This window comes from Talpa europaea, assembly GCF_964194135.1.
Source record: "Talpa europaea genome assembly, chromosome: 12".
NCBI lineage: Eukaryota > Metazoa > Chordata > Mammalia > Eulipotyphla > Talpidae > Talpa > Talpa europaea.
This window is the reverse complement of record NC_140079.1, coordinates 13422941-13442796: the sequence shown is the minus strand read 5'-3', so window position 1 is coordinate 13442796 and position 19856 is coordinate 13422941. Positions and strand designations below refer to the sequence as shown.

General features: G+C 43.6%; 1 protein-coding gene across 1 annotated transcript in view; it reads left to right on the top strand.

Moving 5' to 3' along the window:
• Nucleotides 1-3804: 3804 nt before the first annotated feature.
• The window catches only part of PPP2R1B (protein phosphatase 2 scaffold subunit Abeta), a gene marked incomplete at its 3' end in the record, with an annotated part of 39285 nt that continues 23233 nt past the window's right edge, over nucleotides 3805-19856 (top strand). Inside the window, 10 exon segments of the mRNA XM_084249409.1 lie at nucleotides 3805-3990; nucleotides 4734-4824; nucleotides 5222-5322; nucleotides 9087-9319; nucleotides 9617-9764; nucleotides 14698-14853; nucleotides 16004-16118; nucleotides 16528-16598; nucleotides 17518-17652; nucleotides 19615-19788. Of these exon segments, the coding sequence (XP_084105535.1) occupies nucleotides 3877-3990; nucleotides 4734-4824; nucleotides 5222-5322; nucleotides 9087-9319; nucleotides 9617-9764; nucleotides 14698-14853; nucleotides 16004-16118; nucleotides 16528-16598; nucleotides 17518-17652; nucleotides 19615-19788 (1338 nt within the window). The 5' untranslated portion in view covers nucleotides 3805-3876.

The window sequence follows — 19856 nt, the reverse complement described above, 5'->3', positions numbered from 1 at the left end:
TGCTGTTGTTTCTGACTCTCCCTGGCCAGTAGTGTCTGGTGGTGTGAGGGACACACAGGGGAGGCGCGTGGGAGCACTAGAGAGGAGAAGATGATGTGGAGACAGGACAGGGCCACTGCACTGAGTTTGTGGTGTGGCGCTAACTCCCAGGAGGCCATTTTAAGCTGGCAAAAACCACAACCCATTGGGACAGAGTCACTGATTGATAAGTAGTTTTAGCTGTCACTTGCCTTTTCTGGACAGAGATTCTTTTCAAACTCCCTACCCCTTCACCTCCACCCCCTGCTGATGCTTGTTTGTTGACATGGATTGTTTTGTCTCCAGTTCAGTTTTTTAAATCAATGGCTTCTGAATGTCAGCGTACAGTAGTGCTGCCAGGATTGCGTGGTAAAATGCCTCTCCCCTTTCTCAGGGATTCTGGGTCAGTAGATCTGGGTGGATGCCAGGAATCTGCATTTTATTTTGTATTTTGTTTAAGATTTATTTATTTATGCATACAAGAACTGGGGTGTAGGCCAGAGGGGCGGGGAGTGAGAGGATTCACCAGAAACAGAGTGGGAAATAGAACAGGCAGATTGACTGAAATACACTGCTGAGGGGAGCAGCAGGCGAGACCGGAGAGGTCTGCTGCATGATGTGGGTTGCTCCCAGGCTGACTAGGGATGGAACTCGTGCTGCAGAGGCTGCAGAGGGCTTCATAGTGCTGTGCTTAACCCCTTGCGCCACCGGAATATGCATTTTAAACAAACATTTTAGGCTGGTCAACCATGGGTGTAACTTGGAAACCACGCTGGGCGCCAAACTGTTGTAGAACAACCCCGATACAAAACGGGGTGCCTGACTGTGGGTCCTCACCCGCGCGCTTAAAAGGACTTATCAATGCTCTACTGCAGGCACACGCGAAAGGTTAATAAAAGGTTTATTTACAAGGGAAGGGGAAATAAGAAAATGTACAGCTCAGGGAAAAAAGTGGAAAATAAAGCTTTATGTGAGTCCTACCCGATCCGCCGATCAGGAATCCCAAAAATGGCGCTCTGAAAGCTGGCCACAAGCCAGGAGCCCTGAAGCCAGGAAGCAAGCGATAGCGAGCCAGCCCAAGGCCCACATGTTTGGTTTTTATATCCAACCTGGCTGCCCAACTCCACCCTCAGGTCCCAGCCACCCTCCCCTTTGGTGGTGATGGGATTTGTCTTTCCCAATGTCTTGATGGCTTTAGTCTGGAGTGGGGGTGGCGTCCACAAAGCCTGTATGGGATTAGCTCAGGACATCACTTCCCCCTAACAATTCAGTGGACCACGCTCCCCAAAAGACTGTGTTAGGTTTTGTTCCAGTTTCCATTTGGCCCAATTTTTGAAATAGCCTCTTTCTGCTGCAGGCTGTTTTAATCACTTTCTTTATTGAAGGATTTATTAGCATCTGCATGTTTACCACCTGTCTCGTTCTCACATCACAGTAACTAGAGAGGGGACCAGAGGTGGCTGGCTCCATTTTATTGGGGTGAGGTGGTAGGAGGTGGGATTGAGGCCAAGGTCACTGTGAGTCAGAGACGGAGGTAGGGACTGAAGAGCAGAATTGATGACTCTCAAACCAGCAATTTTCTGAGGCCTAATTTCCCAACTTGTGATTTCTTGTGTAATCATAGTTATTCCTTAGGTGTCCGATTCATTGTGCTTGGGTACGCAAAGCATGTCTGAGTTTTACACAGAATAGCTTAACATCAGTGTGCTAATTTTTGTTCGTTTATATCCATGCTGGATGATAATATGTGTGGAACTGACAATGTGTTTTTCTCTGTGCTTGTTGCCTTTATCATCTCTGAAGACTTTACATAAAGGATAAGAACAGGGCCTCCCTGGTGGCCTAGAGATTAAGTCTTAGCACTATCTCTGCTTCAGCCTGAGTTTGATCCCGGCCAGGGAGCTAACCCATTTATAGCGCAACAGACTTCTCCTGTTTTGCCGCTGCTCCCTTTAGCAGTGTATTTCAGTAGAACTGCCTGTTCTGCTCCCCACTCCGTCGTCTCTGGTGAATCCTCTCACCCCCCACGCCTCTGGCCTACACCCCAGTTCTTATGTGCAAAAATAAATCTTAAAAAAAAAAGCTCAGCTTCTTTTGCGTTCCATAAGCCTATGCTGCCAAGTGACCTAGGATACCTCTATTTTCTCACCTTTTTTGTTAGAACTACTAACACATGGAGTTCTGTGATGCCACTTGGGTTTCATTTAGTGCACAAAAACATTATTTTCATTGTCAACACACCTGTTCTTTATTCATCCCAGAACAATAAAAGCAACACTGAACCATACATGCAAATGTAGGCACTGAGTGTGTGGCAGTACTGGGTTATAAAGTGGTCATTCAAATCACCCAGACTATACTTATGCAAATCTACAAAATAGTCAAATTAAAACCATTGAGAACACATCCAGACCTCATCGGAGCAGTACTGTTCAGGTCCACTGGTTACCAAACTTTCACTTAATCAAACTCTGCTTACTTCCAGGAAAAGATAATGTCTGTGTCTTAAATTGCACTTATTAACTATTTTACATTTATTTAATTAGACACAAAGAATTAGCATTTCAGAACTTGTGATCACCGCATGCAGTTAGCACTCTTAAGTTGTTGACTGTCCAAAAAAAGCAAACAGAAAGACAGGACATTCCGGTTATTCTATGCTGCCTAATAACAAGGGCAAACGAAAACTTCCTATTACGTTTTTGTGAGAAAGCATTCCTATGCCCTCACCTCCTCCCTCAGCTGCCAGTCCCTGAGTTCTGGGGAGGCCGGTTTAACCTTTCTTGTACAAGCTAAGTAGCCACTGCACCCAATTTGGAAGTATGAAAGCTTGTTCTAGATGGGCTTGATTGTTGTACTTCCAGCATGCTAAAGACCTAAAAAATGGGAGGAAGAAAATACAACAGAAGGCACCATTCCAGTACCAAACTGAAAAGAAACACAAAAACAAGAGAACAGCATGTTTTTAACAGCTTGCAGGGAGAAAGCGGAAAAAATACTGACTGGGGAGTTTGGACAGCCGGGTTCATTTTCTCTCCCGCCCGCAATATTTGTCTTACAGAGCAGGAGCCAGATAAAATTCTGACGCACGGGCCCAAGGAAGAGGTGGAGGGCTTCCGTGGAAGCTTGAGGGTAGAGCCTCGTGGGGGAAATTAGCGCCTGGGCCCTAGCGGTTCAGGGTGGGGAAGAAGTCGGGAGAGGCGCTGCCTCTTTCCTCCTGGCCTTGGGCAGCCTTTGCTCCTGAGTCCTAAAAGGGCACAGCACACACCACTCAGGCAGGTTCCTGACCCCTGCGGACCCCAAGTCGGATGACTCCGGGTGCTTGTCTTTTTCGGTTGAGGGAAGGACGCGGGTGCTCCATGCGCTTTCCAAGCCTCCCATTCTTTTTTTTTAATTTTATATATTTTTTACATCCTTTTTCATTTTTGCACAATGTATGCATTTGCATCTTGGCTATATTCCCCATACAATTCCCAACCCCCTTATTTTGACCCTAATCCCTCCTAATTATAAGCTCCCCATGCTAACGGAGCTCAGACCTACATTTCCCACCACCTGGGACTGGCGGGAGGCAGCTGGGCTGAAACTGCAGGACCCCACCTGCGCGGGGCGGGGCCGGGGCGCGGGGCGGAGCCTGGGCCGGGGCGGGGCCGGGGCCGGAGCGCAGGGAGGGGCGGGGCCAGGTCGCGGGTTGCGGGGCGGGGCCTGGGGCGCGGGGCGGGGCCTGGGGCGGGACCGGGGGCGGGGCGGGGCCTGGGTCGCGGGGCGTGACCGGGGCCGGGTCGCGGGGCGGGGCCGGGCGCGGGGCGGGGCCGGGGCGCGGGGCGGGCGGCGGCGACCAGCCGGAGGAGAAAGAACATGGCGGGCGCAGCGGGGCCCGGGACCGGCCCGGGGGCGGCGGGCGGAGATGGAGACGATTCGCTGTACCCGATCGCGGTTTTAATCGACGAGCTCCGCAATGAGGACGTGCAGGTGCTGGGGTCGGGCTGGGAGGCGGGCGCGGGCGCGGCGGGGCGCGCGGGCGGGACGGGGCGGCCGGCGTCGCGGCGGGCGGGCCGGGCTGGAGGGAGCCGGGCTCCCCTCAGACGCCGGCGGGGAGGAAGGGGCGGCCCGGGCGGCTCTGCTGGCTCGGCCCGACCCCCCCGGGGCCTCCCCGGCGCCCCTCCGTCAGCCCCCGGGGCCCGGCGCGGCTCCCCGCCGGGTCCGGGGCGGTTGTGGGGGGCCCGGCCTCCTCGGGCGCCGGCGGGGCGGGAGCGCGGCAGCCCCGGGGGGAGCGGCGGGCGCGCGGCGGGCGCGAGGGCCGGGCCAGGCTGCTGCTCGGGGGGGCCCCGGGGCGTGCAGGCGAGCGAACGCCTCCCGGGCTTGGAAACTGGCCGGGCTTGGGTGGGAAAAGGGTGCAGGGGAGTCGTTGTTGCCAGCTCTCGTGGAGCCCCCCTCGAAAAGGCAGGGGTTGTCATCCAACCGTTTCACCTGCTCCATCCCTGGCGCCTTTTCAAGTTGCCTCGCTTCCTGGGGAGTGTGTTCCCTTTCATTCATTTCTTGAATGGGCCCTTACGGGGCCCCTCCTGAGAAACCTGCTCATGGGTTCCTGACAGGAAAAAGTCTGAATGGAAGGTTACCCCTATGCCATTATCACCTGTTTTCAGCTGTTGTCTTTGGATCTAGAGCACAACTGTTTGTTGACCTCGGTTTTCTTTCCATTTTCTTCTGTAAAGCTCCGTCTCAACAGTATTAAGAAGTTATCAACAATTGCTTTGGCGCTGGGAGTAGAAAGGACTCGAACTGAATTGCTGCCATTCCTCACAGGTATGTGAAGCTTTGTTGAAAGAAAGGCATGGACGTTTCAGTTTTCCAGTGTCTTTCAAAACTGTTAGAATTAAGTACTAAAACTCAGCCTCGTGCTTCCTGTGCGAAAGAAAAAGGACAGAGTATATTGTAACGAGGCCAGGCATACTCAGACATACCTATGTAGCTAATAGGTAAAATAATTTATATGAAATGATGAATTTCTAATTCATTCTGCGAAGCAGATCCAGGTAGACTGTTGATGGAGAAGGAAGAACATGCTGTTGGGATTGTGACAGGACCACTGCACAGATGCACCATTGCATGCGGATGGAGTTTTTTATTCTATTTCTGTGAGTGTCCAGCTCTAGGCCAGCTATCCTTGTGGATAAATACCCTGTTGTTGTTGTCATTTCAGATACAATTTATGATGAAGATGAGGTACTGTTAGCCCTTGCTGAGCAGCTGGGAAATTTTACAGGCCTGGTGGGAGGACCTGACTTTGCTCACTGTTTGCTGGTGAGTATTTGTGCTGCCTATCCTGCTGGAACTTTTGCAGTATAAATGATACATTGTGTGGTTATAAGCACACTGGAGCATTTTTTATGCAGATCTTTTTTTTTTTTTGGATTGCTAGTCACAATGTTAGCTATTGAGAGAACAAATAATATAGGCACTTTGGACTCAACTAGGCTTTCTTATTTTGTCTGACTGTGAATACAAGAATTTCTTCCTCTTCTTTGCCTCTGTAGACTTATTTAGTACTTTAGAGGTTAGGAAGAAAAGAATTTGGTTGTTTTTGCTTATGATATTTTGCCCCTGAAATTGAAGATCAACCCTTATCTAGCAATGTCTTAACTTTGGAAACATTACTTTTTTTGTCATTAATTATAAATGTGACTTTTAAAAAAATTACTGTTATTGAAATATCATTTAACATCCTTGCTAGTATTTTTTGACAAGCATAGGATTCCCCTCCCCACAGGTGTGATCACTGTAGCTCTCCCACCACCAAAGCATCCATAGTCCTCCATCTAAGTCCTGTTGTCAGAACTTACCCCTGCCCTCTCTTCCAAGGGTTGGTTTTAAGGTTTGTCTTTGATCCTTTGTTTGATTTTTTAAAAAAATATTCCACCTATAAATAACACCATCCAGTATTTGTTGTAGGCATAATTTTTGCTTGCAACTTTGTGAATTTGGTAAGTTCTGTTCAATTTAGTTGACATTTATTAGAGCTTACTGTGTTCTAGGCATTAAAATTAAATGCTAAAGAAGACCATTGTGACTGGAGTGAGGTCTCTATATGTCAACAAATAATTATACAGTGTTAGATGGAACAGTAGAAGCACATGTAAGGTATTCAAGTAACAGGAGAAAGGAATTAACCCTAGGTGATCAGGTAGACTTCTTGGGAGATGATGTCTGAACTAGGATTTGAGGAACGTCTCGGATACAGCAGTTGGACAGGATAGGGATGTATGCCTCAGGGCTTTGGATACTGTCTATATGATGCTCACTCTCGCCATTTCAGTCTCTACCTCTGATCTTTCCATGGAACTCTAGTTACAGAGAAAAATAGATATAAATATCCATTTATCTCTATATAATCTATCTGCCTGTGATTTTTCTGCTTAGATGTCAGACAGGTATTTCGAGCTTAACATGCCTAAAACAGAACTCAGTTTTCATCCCTAAATGTCTTTCGTATAGTTGTCCTGTCTCAGTAAATGGCAATCAGCATCTATCCAGTTGCACAAGTCAAAAGCGAGAAAATATTCTTGAATTCTCTTTCCCTCATTTCCCACATCTAAAGCATTAGTAGCTTTTGTGGATTCTCTGCATTTTTTTTTTTTTAAAGATTTATTTATTTATACAAGAACTGGAGTTCAGGTCAGATGCGCGGGGTGGGTGAGAGGATTCACCGGAGACAGCGGGGAACATAACAGGCAGACTGACAAAATACACTGTTGAGTGGAGCAGAGGGCGAGACAGGAGAGTTCTGCTTCGCCACATGGAATTCTCGCCCGCCGGCCGGGTTCAAACCGGCACTGCAGAGGCTGTGGACAGCTTCACAGCGCTGCACTCAACCGCCTGCGCCACCAGGGAGGCCCTCTGCATATTTTAAATCAGTCTGCTCTCCTCTATCCACACTACCACTTACCTAGTTATTCCCCTGGTCTTTCCAAGCCACGGGATCTTTCCTTTTAATTACTACAGTAACTTCATAACTAGTTGCCTTCCATTCTTGCCTCCCACTCCACCCCTGCAGCTCACTGTTTATACAGCAGATGGATCACACCCTGCCATGGCTCTTACATAATCCACACTCTTACCTTAGCTTGTCCCTTAGCTTACAAGACCCTTCTTGCCCTACTTTTGAGAGCTTATCTCATACCAGTACTCTGCAGGAACTTCATTCTGCTCACATTGGTTTGTTTTCAGTTCGCTGATTAAGCCAAGCTTATTATTGCCTTGAGACTTTTGCCCTAGGTATTCCCTCTAATAAAATGTTCTTTTGAGGTTTCTGTGGCTCACTCCTTGTCATTCCGATTTCAACTTCAGTGCATCTTTTCAGAGAGGCCTTCCCATGCCACGCAACCTGAAATAGTCTCCCTGTCGCCTTTTATCACATCATACTATTCTATTTCTTTAAGAGTACTCATCACCATCTAATTGTTGTCTTAGTTGCCTTCCTGCATTAGAATGTATGCTCCACTGGAGCAAGGAACCTGTTTACCTTGTTTCTTATGTATTGGCAGCACTAGACAACAATTATTGCGGAGTGAGTTTCAGAGACTTAGACCATGAAGCAGGTTTGGTTGCTGGAGTAAAAGGTATTGGGGCTGGAGCAGGCAGGAGTGGTGTCGGGGCAGTAGGAAAGGGCTTGGAGAAGGCAGAGTTCAGAATAAGAGACAACCCTTATGCAGTTTTCAGGAGTTTGGCCTTGTCCTGTAGTAGTGACAAATGACCCATTGATAATGCTTGAGAGAAGGTTGGAGAAGGCAGGTTACACACCGTGAGCGGGGGTTATAAGGAATAAAGCCATCGCTTTTCAGATGGCTTCTGACATACTTTTTAGGAAAACCGTACTTTCTATGTCTCTATCAGACATAGATACTTTTTGAAATGTATTATGGGTAGATGCACTTCTTTCCTTTGGTTCATTAAACTTTTGTTTCACTCTCTTAATTCTACATGTGAGTTTGTCTTTAATATTGGTGGCTTGTAGAAGATCTATATTTATACCTGGACCAAATGTAGACCCAGAAAGGAAGCAATTAAAAGAACCAGCCCTCTTCTTTTCACTGGGTCATGTCATATTCACTTACTGGCTAATCCTTACCATCAGCGCCTTTTGTATCTTCTATCGCTAAAGCTGCAATCTCTGTACTCTTCTTAAACTGGTCTGTCTCAAACTCCTGCTCTGTGTATGAATTAGGGAAAGATTCTGGATGTATTCTGAAAAAGTGATCGGGTACTCAACCTTTAAAGGCTAGATAATGTGGTTGAGGGGGAAGAGCCCCTGGACCAGAGCTTGCATGTCCAGGAATGGTAGAGTGATACTCCAAAGACTGGGCTCAGGCAGCCTGACAAAACGTCTCCGTGCCCAACCTTGGTCATGTTTTTGTACTTACTCTTTTTTTTTTTTTTTTAAAGATTTATTTTTTTTTTTTTATTTATACATGCACTGGGTACAGTCAGAGGCATGGGAGGGTGAGAGAATTCACCAGAGCCAGAGCAGAGAGTAGAACAGACAGAGTGACGAAGCACACTGCTGGGGAGAGCAGCGGGTGGCAGGAGAGGTCTGCACGCCATGTGGGACCCTCCTCCGGTGGCTGGGGAGCAGCTGGGGATTGAACGGGCGTTGCAGAGGCTGCGGGCAGCTTCGCAACCCAGTGCTCAACCGCTGCGCCACCAGGGAGGCCCCTTTGTACATACTCTTAAGGAAATGTACATGATCCTGTCTGAGTTGGGCTACATGTCTCCTAAACTTAGTGAGTCAGCTCACAATAATATTAATCCTGTGTCAAATCTCTTCCACTGTGTCATTTGTAGACACCATCTGGGACACGAGATCTTGGCTGTCCTTCAGAAGTCATGTCTTCAGGTTGGACACACCATATGTTATCACTGTGTGAACTGAACATAGCCATTTGGTGTGATGTAGCTAACATTCTGGTTACATGTACCCCCTCCCTTCAGTCACTTTAAAAGGTGATTATCTCTAAATAACCTGATTCAGTGAGTTTTTTTCTCTGCTTTCTCTTTTTTCGTCTATTCAGCCTCCTCTGGAAAGTCTTGCGACCGTGGAAGAGACTGTGGTTCGAGACAAGGCTGTGGAGTCCCTGAGGCAGATCTCCCAGGAGCATACTCCTGTTGCTCTGGAAGCTCATTTTGTACCTCTGGTGAAACGCCTGGCGAGTGGTGATTGGTTCACGTCTCGCACATCTGCATGCGGTTTGTTCAGCGTTTGCTACCCCAGGGCTTCAAATGCTGTCAAAGCAGAAATTAGACAGTAAGCTATGGCTTTTTTTTTTTTTCCCAATTATTTGGGGTATTGGGAACTTATAACTAACATTTTACTCGTTACCCTGTTACCAGTGACCGGCTGACAGCAGGATGGCAGGATTGATGACATCACTTTTTATCGTGCATTTGTATATGCCAGTGGTTTTGTCTTTGTTACTTATAAGAGCAAACGCCTAAACACTGATGTCTGTATGAGAAAACCTCTAAATGGCCATCTGTGTGTGTTGTTGGGGAATGTTTTAATCAGTGGTATTTGATAGGAAATACCTTCATTTTGCCGCAGGCACTTCCGTTCCTTGTGCTCAGATGATACGCCAATGGTACGACGTGCTGCTGCTTCCAAATTGGGTGAATTTGCAAAAGTTCTGGAATTAGACAGTGTGAAAAGCGAAATTGTTCCATTATTCACTAATCTAGCTTCAGATGAACAGGTAAGTTAACTTAGTATTTATTTAAGGTACACCGATCAGCTCCTCTTTAAGTTTTTTTTTTTTATTTTTAAAGATTTATTTATGCATACAAGAACTAGGGTACAGACCAGAGGTGTGGGGGGGTGAGAGGATTCACCAGAGATACAGAAGGGGACAGAAAAGGCAGATTGACTGAAATACACTGCTGAGGGGAGCAGCGGGCCAGACAGGAGAGGTCTGCAGCATTGTGGGCTGCTTCCTGCCTGCCAGGGGCTCAAATTCTTGCGACAGAGGCTGCCAGAGGCTGCGGACAGCTTCACAGTGCTGTGCTTAACCCTTTATACCACTGGGGAGGCTGGTAGGCTCCTCTTTAACAGTTTAAAAGAATTTCTTTGGAGGTTTTGGTTCTTGTGTTAGGATCCTTTATGCAGAATTAATACTTAATTCTGGCCTGTGTAAAGTTTAAAATGACCCATCTTGGTGTTCTTGTATTTTTTTCTTTACCAGACCTTGATTTTCATGTTAGCAACTGTTAAAAGAAGGGGGAGTCAAAGAGGAAAATGAGAACCATAATTAAGAAGGGAGGACAAGTGCTGCTTTAAAGGGTGACATACCTTTGAGCACTGCAGGCTGGATTTTAATGTGGGAGAGTAATGTTTCTTGTAATTTTTATGACTTCAGATAAAAAAGCATAGCATATTTTAGGAAAGCTATTGTGTGTGTATAGGATGACTTTGGATAATAGCAATTTTAAATCTAGGATCTAAGTCTCTTTTTGTAGAAATAACAATAAAAACAATAACAAGCACCTAAATAAAGTATTTAATATTTGTCAGCCTGTTTGATGTGTTAAAATGTATACCAAAGTAATTTGGTCCTCACAGCAGCCCTGTGAAGTAGGTTCCCTGTTTTACATATTAGAAAGGGGAGGCACAGAAAATCGAAGTTACTTAAGGTTCATCCTTCGCAAAGGTGGGTTTGGGATTCAAATGTAAGCAGTTTGGCCCCAGGATCATTATCACAGTGAAGCTGTACTGTCTCTCGGTATGGTGCTTCAGAAGATCAGCCCCCAGAGTATTCTAGAATAAGACTCATTTTGGGTTTTTAATTTGCTTCATACCTGCCCTAGAATCACTTCATTTGTATAGGACCAAGAACACCAGATACATTGTCTCATTTTCAGATTCTAAATGTAGAGATGGTTAATTTTACTTACAAAATAAATTTTCAAATCTATTAAAATAACATAGAATGAAGTATGAAGTAAACAAGTGCTTCAGGAATTACCATAAGGTACTGTCATCCTGTAACTATCATTTATGAAAGGAGATGGAACTCCTCCACGCCCTCCCTCCTAAACACCCCCATATGACTAACACTTTATCTTGAATTTTATGTTAACTACCTCCTTCTCTTTGCACTTTTCTTATTCAGACATTATAATTTAAAAGAGCACTATCCGTTGAAAATATATTGTAAGCTACCTATTTAAGTTTTCTAGTAGCTGTATTTTAAAAAGTAAAAAACAGCTGAAATTGATTTTAATAATATATTTTATTTAACCCAGTATATCCAGAGTGATATCGTGAACTTTTGGCACTGGCCACCTTTCAGGTATTGAGAAACCACTTGGATCTAGAGGTAGTGGTTACATTGGACAATGCAGGTTTAGAATCCTCATTTGGAATGTTGAGTATCTTGCCAACATGGTATGATGTTAGCATTTTCCTGAAAATTGATAATTGAATCTATATGGAGCTTTGCAAACTTTCTGTGAAGAGCCAGTAGTAAATATTTTAGACTTTATAGGCCAGACAGCTTCTGTTGTGCTACTGTGCTCTGCTTGCATAGCACAAAAGTGCCATATACCAACTAATAGACTTGGTGGTGCACTAACAAAACTTGATTTACATAAACTAGCTGCCTCCTGAATTCGGCCAGTGTTTGCCTATCATTAACAGAAGGGCTTAATGAGATTTAGATTTGGTATTTTTGGGGTGATAAGATCACTTCATAGATGAAGGTGTACGGTAGTAGCAACTGTTGCTCAAAAAAATATTAAATGCTTAATTGTAAAATATGTGAATGTATATTTCCTCCAGTCACTAACAGCATTGCTACTTTGGCTTATCCATCCATTGAAAAAAGATTTATTGAATACCTGTGGCATATTGGGGCACTGTTCTAGTGCTAGAACAGGGTTAAACAAGTCATGCAGGGACCCTTCTGTTACGGAGCTTAGATTTTAATGAAGGGGAACAGATAATAAACACATTCATAAACAAAATATCCTAGAGAAATGTGATGAGGAAAATAAAGGGGGATGACATAATAGTGATTAGAAGACATTTTTCTAGTCTGACTACCTGGAGAAGGACTGTGAGGGGGTGACATAATCTGAGACATTAAAGAAAAATGCCAACCTCCCCCTTTCCTAGAGTTTTAGAGCTCTAGAAAAAGAGAATTCCAGGAAGAAATGACATCTATGTATAGGTCCTGAGGTTAGAACATGATTTTAAGAAGAGAGTGACTTGATGAAATTTACATTTTAGAAAGAGTGCTTTGGCTTCTGTATAGAAACAAAATTAAAAGGGGGTTAGGATAGACACAGGAAAACCAATTAGGAGACTTTAAAAACCCAGGCAAGAGATGATGGTGTATTAGGGTGTATAGTGAAGATGGAGAGAATCAGGAGGTAGGTTTGGAGGTAGTAAGTAGAGTAATTGGATGAAGGGAAGAGAAATCAAGAAGTTCTTGGTTTTTTTTGGTGGAACAGCTGGGTGGATGATAGTATCTTTGCTGAGATGGAAAAGATGATTCTGGGAGGAAGAACCAGGTATCGGGGAGAGAATCAGGAACTCTAGAAAAGAAGTAATTGATTAATTTAACAAATATTTATTACCAAATGTTTTCATAGATGGTAATAGTCCCATGATTTAACATTATTTTCTGAATCCAAAAATAATCTGTATACCCTCTTCCAAGAACCTACTTCTGCTTTTTTTTTTCTTAGCCTGTTTATTTGGTTATAGTGTTCTCTTTGGCATGTAGTAAGTCATTGTTGATCTACAGTTTTTTAAATTTGTAGCATTTTTGAAAATTAGAGTCTCTGTTATCTTCCTTGTGTATGCCTGTGCATATGTATATATACACATATACATATGTATGTTTTTATGCAAAGCACGTAATTATATGTGTGTGTACATATATACTTATATACTATTGCTTTTGTCCTGTTTCTCTTGGGTACTCATATGTTTATGTGATTCTGTTTTTACTTAAATATTGATGATTCCCAAATCTGTGTCTCAATCCCAAATTTCTGACTGATTTATCTAATTCTACATTTCTACTTGGTCAAAGGACATATAGTTGTCAGATTGACACTTGGCAGTTTATGTTTGGAAAGCTGGGTTAATTTATTCTACACCTTTCTAAGTTTTTCTGCTGTTTTTTTCTAGGCTTGACTCCCTGTCTTTGATTATCAACATTTAGATTAAATGCTTTTCTTAGTTGCCAGCTTTGAAATTTTGTCTGTTTCTTTCCAAGGTATCATCTCATGCTTAAACTCCTATTACTGTCACCCCAAATTGGATATTTTAAAAACTGAGAGCTTCCTGAGTGATTCCCTTGCCCTTTATTCTCTCTTTTTTTTTTTTTAAGATTTATTTATTTATACAAGCACTGGGTACAGCCAGAGGCATGGGAGGGTGAGAGAATTCACCAGAGCCAGAGCGGGGAACAGAACAGGCAGACCAACAAAGTACACTGCTGAGGGGAGCAGCGGGCAGCAGGAGAGGTCTGTGCACCACGTGGGACCCTCGCCGGGCGGCCTGGGATCAAACCAGTGCTGCAGAGGCTGCGGGCAGCTTCGCAACCCAGGGCTCAACTGCTGCGCCACTGGGGGAGGCCCGCCCTTTATTCTCTTTGCTCTAATATGTTTAAAAAACTTGTTATAAGTATAGTTTTCAGTTTAGTCTTTCAGCTTATTATTATGAGGCTTTGAAGACAACTTTAAAAAGTTCTTTTTTCATTTAATCTTAGCATTTCATTAATAAATTCTCTGTACTCTACCAAGGTAATAACTTTGCTGTTCTCTGACTTCCATCTTTATGGCTTTGAAATGGCATTCCAGGCAAAGAAACAGCTATTTCAAGACGGAGAGACACAAAACTGAACATAGTGTGTTTTTTTTTAAATATAAAAGAACATTGTAACCTTGTTCTTAGAAACTATTAAGACTGTACATTTACATGATTTGGAAATGAGGCTCTAGGAAACAATAGCCAAAGAAGAATCACCCATTTTATTCCTTCTCTGTGGTTTGGCCACTTAGAAATGTGATGTATTCAGCTTTGATGGTTGCTTGTCACCTCACGTTATTTTTAATCTGTGTATTCACCATAGGCTGCTTTCCTTGCCATAAAAATTGGGGACCCTTCTTTCACATTCTGAGGCCTGTTCTGAGCACCTATAGTCTGTGCCAAGTTGTCTTTGACTGACAGCACCCATTTGCTGTGCTTTGCTTTCCCCTGATCTCCCATCTTATTTGTTATTAGAGAAGATATCGTGACTGGGTTTTTTCCTTCTGTTTGTCTTATCACCAGGTCTTCAGCCACTAATCCAAGTCACTGAGCATGATTCAGAGATCGGAGAACCAGGCTGCTAGATATTTTGCTTTCCTGCTCCACGTGGGTTAGCTCCCTGGTGGGGGATCGAACTCCCGCTGCAGTGGCTGCTGATAGCTTCATAGTGCTGAAACTTAACCCCTTGCGCCACCAGGGAGGCCCCTGTGTTTACTTCTCATACAGTCTAACCTTTGGTCCTCTAAGTCTCTCTAGGCCAGGCATCTTGAACTAGGGGATCTGTTTTGTTTTTGTCATCTATAGCACCAACCCCATGCCTGTGGCTCTCAGTAGATACTGTTTGACAAACAGAAATTTTGTCACTTTAGGATTCAGTGCGCCTTCTAGCTGTGGAAGCTTGTGTCAGTATTGCCCAGTTACTGTCTCAGGATGACCTCGAAGCCTTGGTGATGCCTACACTTCGACAAGCTGCCGAAGATAAATCCTGGCGAGTTCGTTATATGGTAGCTGATAAATTTTCAGAGGTAAAATTTTTGCACTGATACTTTTTTTTTTAAGATTTATTTTTTTTTTATACAAGAACTGGGGTACAGGCTAGAGGCGTGGGAGGGTAAGAGGATTCACGGGAGACAGAGCCGGGAGCAGAACAGGCAGACAGACCAAAGTACACTGCTGAGGGGAGCAGCAGGCAACACAGGAGAGGTCTGCCCTGCCATTTGGGTTTCTCCCTGGCTGGCTGGGAATCGAACCGGCGCTGCAGAGGCTGCGGAGAGCTCCACAGCACTGCGCTCAACCCGCTGTGCCACCGGGAAGGCCCTGCACTGATACTTTTTAAGTGCTAAAGTAAAATACCAAAAAAGTTTGCTATTAGACAAAGGTTCCTGAATTCTGGAATGCTTGTGGTAAAAATAAAGGCTTGGCACACAGAGGAGCAAGGTTGTGAAAAATGCAGGGCTACCTGTGGTGTTGCCATTTCTTCCACCCTCGTCTCTCTCTTTCTGTGCCATATTGGGACTCAGCTTCTGGAGTTTCACCACCCCTGTGGTCCTAGGAGCCACTACAAGGAGGGAAGAATTTGCCATTTCAGAAAACAAGTGGTGGTTACTAATTTTGGTGATTTTTATACCTGGGTTCTGGATTTACTACACCTTCCTTTGTAGTAAGACACCGGCTGCTTAAGAAATAAGGGCCTTTTAGTTCATCTTTGAAGCAGATATGAAGAGAAGTGCACTCTTTTTGCAAAGTCAAACTCTTGAACTCAACATATTATGTTTGTAAATTTACGGTATAAATCCTTAATGCCTCTTCTTTGAAATTAAAAAAAAAAGACATACTTGAAGATTACACTGTTTTGTTTTGTTCATGCTAATTATTTTGTTAGTATACTAAAACTTGTTTTTTTTTAAGATTTATTTATTTATGCATACAAGAGCTGGGGTACAGGCCAGAGATGGGCGGGGGCGGGGTGAGAGGATTCACCAGAGACATAGTGGGGAATAGAACAGGTAGAGTGACCGAAATACACTGCTGAGGGGAGCAGCGGGCGAGACAGGAGAGGTCTGCTGTGCCATGTGGGTTGCTCCCTGGCCGGCTGGGGATCGAACTCGTGCTGCAGAGTCTGTGGATTGCCAGGGAGGCCCCTGTATACTAAAACTTGCACAAATTCTTTTACAGCTCCAGAAAGCTGTGGGTCCTAAAATCACCCTAAATGACCTCATCCCCGCCTTTCAGAACCTACTTAAAGACTGTGAAGCTGAAGTACGAGCAGCTGCTGCCCACAAAGTCAAAGGTAAAGGACATCAGTTTATGTTGCAGCTTATAACTGCATTTTGGTGCATTTTTTATGCCAAGTTTGCATGTTGTTTGTTCTGGAATATGTTAAAAAAAAAAACAGATGATTTCAATGTGTAGAAATGTCACATTGTTGCAAAAATTGCCCCCTCTGTATTTAAAACCAAATTGCTATTTTATCTTGTTCCTGTTTTAAAACGTGCCTTTTTAGTTTGGATTGGTGTGATACACATGGCGTTTAGATGGATCAAAATGTGTGTTAGGAATAAGAGCCATTCCCCTCACCTCTTGCCCTGCCTGGGGAGCTCATTTGCTTAAGCTTATGATTTAACTTGCTACTGTTGCTATACCTGGCTGATTCTAAAATACTTTATGTGAGGGCTGTTTTTTCTCTGTATTTCTTTTAGAACTTTGTGAGAATTTGCCTATTGAAGGTAGAGAGACCATAATTATGAATCAAATTCTGCCCTATATAAAGGTAAATCTAACTTTATTTTTTGTTTCACCTTGCTCTATATTAAGATAACTCTGACCTCAATTTTGTTATCTTAAAGCTTTCTTAGTTTAAGAAAGTTGAGTGTTTTATCTTAAAACTGTCTTAGTTTATTTTTTAATTTTTTTTTAAAGATTGATTTATTTATGCATACAAGAGCTGGGGTATAGGCCAGAGATTCAGGGGGTGAGAGAATTCACCAGAGACAGACTGGAGAACAGAACAGGCAGATTGACTGAAGTACACTGCTGAGGGGAGCAGCAGGCGAGTCAGGAGAGGTCTGCTGCGCCATGTGGGTTGCTCCCTGGCTGGCTGGGAATTGAACTCATGCTGCAGTGGCTGCGGATTGCTTCATAGGTTGCGTCTTAACCCTTGCGCCACCTGGGAGGCCCCTATTTTTTATTTATTCATTAAAAAAATTATTTATTTTTTAGAAGAACTGGGGTATAGGCCAGAAATGTGGGGGGGTGGGGTGGGTGAGAGGATTCCCCAGAGACAGTGGGGAGCAGAATAGGTGGATTTACTGCAATACACTTCTGAGGGGAGGAGTAGGCAAGAAAGGAGAAGTCTGCTGTGCCTGCCTGGTTGGGTCAGCTCCCTGGCTGGAGATCAAATTCAGGCTGCAGCGGTGATAGCACTGAGACTTAACCCTTAGACCTCCAAGGAGGCCCAAAACTGTCTGAGTTTAAAGGTAGATGAGTTCGTGACATTATACCACTTATTAGTGTTTTATAATAGTAAATTGTTCTTTGATGTATAGCTTTATATTATTTCATAGATGGTCTGAGGACTTGTGTCAACTAACCAGTATTGAAATAGTTCTGTCTTTTTAAATTCCTTGGGAGATGGTGTGGAAGTTTCTGTTGACTTACAAAAAAGGCTTATAATTTTGATTTTATTTTAGGAATTAGTATCTGACACAAATCAACATGTCAAATCGGCTCTAGCTTCTGTAATTATGGGATTGTCTACCATTTTGGGTAAAGAGAATACCATTGAACATCTTCTACCTCTTTTTTTAGCTCAGTTAAAGGATGAGGTAAGTCTGGCTCCAAATTCTATTGCCTTTGATAGTCACTGGTTTGTTTTGGCTTTGGTTTTGGGTTTCACTAAAATAAAATCCAGAACAGGGATGAAGAGGTTTAAAAAAAACTAACTTTTTAAAAAAAATTTTTTTTTAAAGATTTATTTTATTTATATAAGAACCGGGGTACAGGCCAGATGTGCGGGAGGGTGAGAGGATTCACCAGAGACAGTGGGGAGCAGAACAGGCAGACTGACTAAATATACTGCTGAGGGGAACAGTGGGTATGACAGGAGAGGTCTGCTGCGCCATGTGGGACCCTTGCTGGCCGGCCGGGATCGAACCAGCACTGCAGAAGCTGCGGACAGCTTCACAGTGCGGCGCTCAGCAGCCTGTGCCAACAGGGGAGGCCCAAAAAAAACTAACTTATTTTTAAGAATTATGTTTATTTATTTATGCATACAAGAGCTGGTGTGTAGATCAGAGGTGTTGGGGGTGAGGGGATTCACTAGAAACAGAGTGGGAGCAGAACAGGAGGATCTACTGAAACATACTGCTGAGGGGAGCAGTGGGCGAGGCAGGAGAGGTCTGCTGTGCCATGTTAGCTCCCTGGCCAGGAATCAAACTCCTGTTGCAGTGGCTGGTGATAGCTTGCTAGTGGTGAGAACTAAATCCTGCTCCACCAGGGAGGCCCAAAAGTAACTTATTTTAAACCAGCAATAATCTATGTTTGGGTAAGTGGTGACATATTCCCCAGAAAATGGGATCAAGTTCTTCAGAAGAACTCTTGTGATCATGTTTTTATCTCTTCCATTCTTCAAAATGTATGCCAAAGATAGCAGTACATAGACAATGTCTTTTTTATTTTTTTAATTTTTATGTATATTTTACATCATTCTTCCTTTTTGTACAATGTATGCTTTGTCCTCTCAGGTGTAGTCCCTGTAAAATTCTCACCACCCCAATTCACCTGTGCACCATCACTATAGTCCCTTGTGCTCTACCCTCCCCTAGAATGTCTCTGATTTATAGTTGTCTGTTAATTTTGTTTTTTACTTTATTACAATTATTTTTTTTCTTGATCCTTTATTTTGTTCCCCTACATTCTTCCTGTAAGTGAAACCATCCAATATTTTTCTTTTTCTTTCTGGCTTATTTCACTGAGCATAATCCCTTCTACCTCCATCCATGTTGCTGCGAATGGAGTGAGTTTTATCTTTTTGTGATTGCCGAGTAAATAGTCCATTGTGTATATATACCACATCTTGACTCAGTCATCTATTTTTGGGCATTTGGGTTATTTCCATAGCTTACCTATTGTAAATAGTGCTGCAGTAAACATAGGGGTGGTTGACAATGTCTTTTTGTCACCCTTTTTTCCTTTGTCATTCTCAAATGCTGAGACCTAAGTAGTTATTCAGCCTCTCTACCTGATGGCTGGCTGCTTATTTACACTGGTTTCTTCTCTTTAACGCTAATGTATCTTTGTTTCAAAATTTCTTTCATTTAAATTTAAAATAGCATCAAAATTATAATGCTAGCCAACATTTGTTAATACTTTGAGTCAGGCATGGTCATATATGTGTTAGAACATGTAATTATCACAGCAATCTTATGAGATAAGTCTTATTATTATCCCCATTTTACCAATGAGGAAGATGAGGCACAGAGATAAACTAAGTCACCCAGAGTCTCAGCTATGGCACACCAAGGGTTTGAGTGCAAGTATTTTGATTCTAAAGCCTGTGCTTTATGATCCCATCATTGAAAATTTTGGTGAAATCGGTCACATTTATGTGCTTTGAATTATTGGTACTCAGTATTAAGGATTTATATCACGATTACATTTTTCTTCACCTTAGTCTATGTGTTATTTTTATGTGTATTTAGCGGTTTTTACTTCATCATGACAGTAGGACAATAATGGGTGGTGAACTTGATTTTTACGTGTGTTCTTTGGGGCTTCTGTGCTTGCAGTGTCCTGAAGTGCGTTTGAATATCATCTCCAATTTGGATTGTGTCAATGAAGTGATTGGAATCCGTCAGCTTTCTCAGTCTCTCCTTCCTGCTATTGTGGAGCTGGCTGAGGATGCCAAGTGGAGGGTCCGGCTGGCCATCATCGAGTATATGCCACTGCTGGCAGGCCAGCTGGTGAGTACCTGTGCTCCGTGATTGAAGGATAGTGTCAGACAGTGGAGAGGATTTGCCATGAGTAGGAG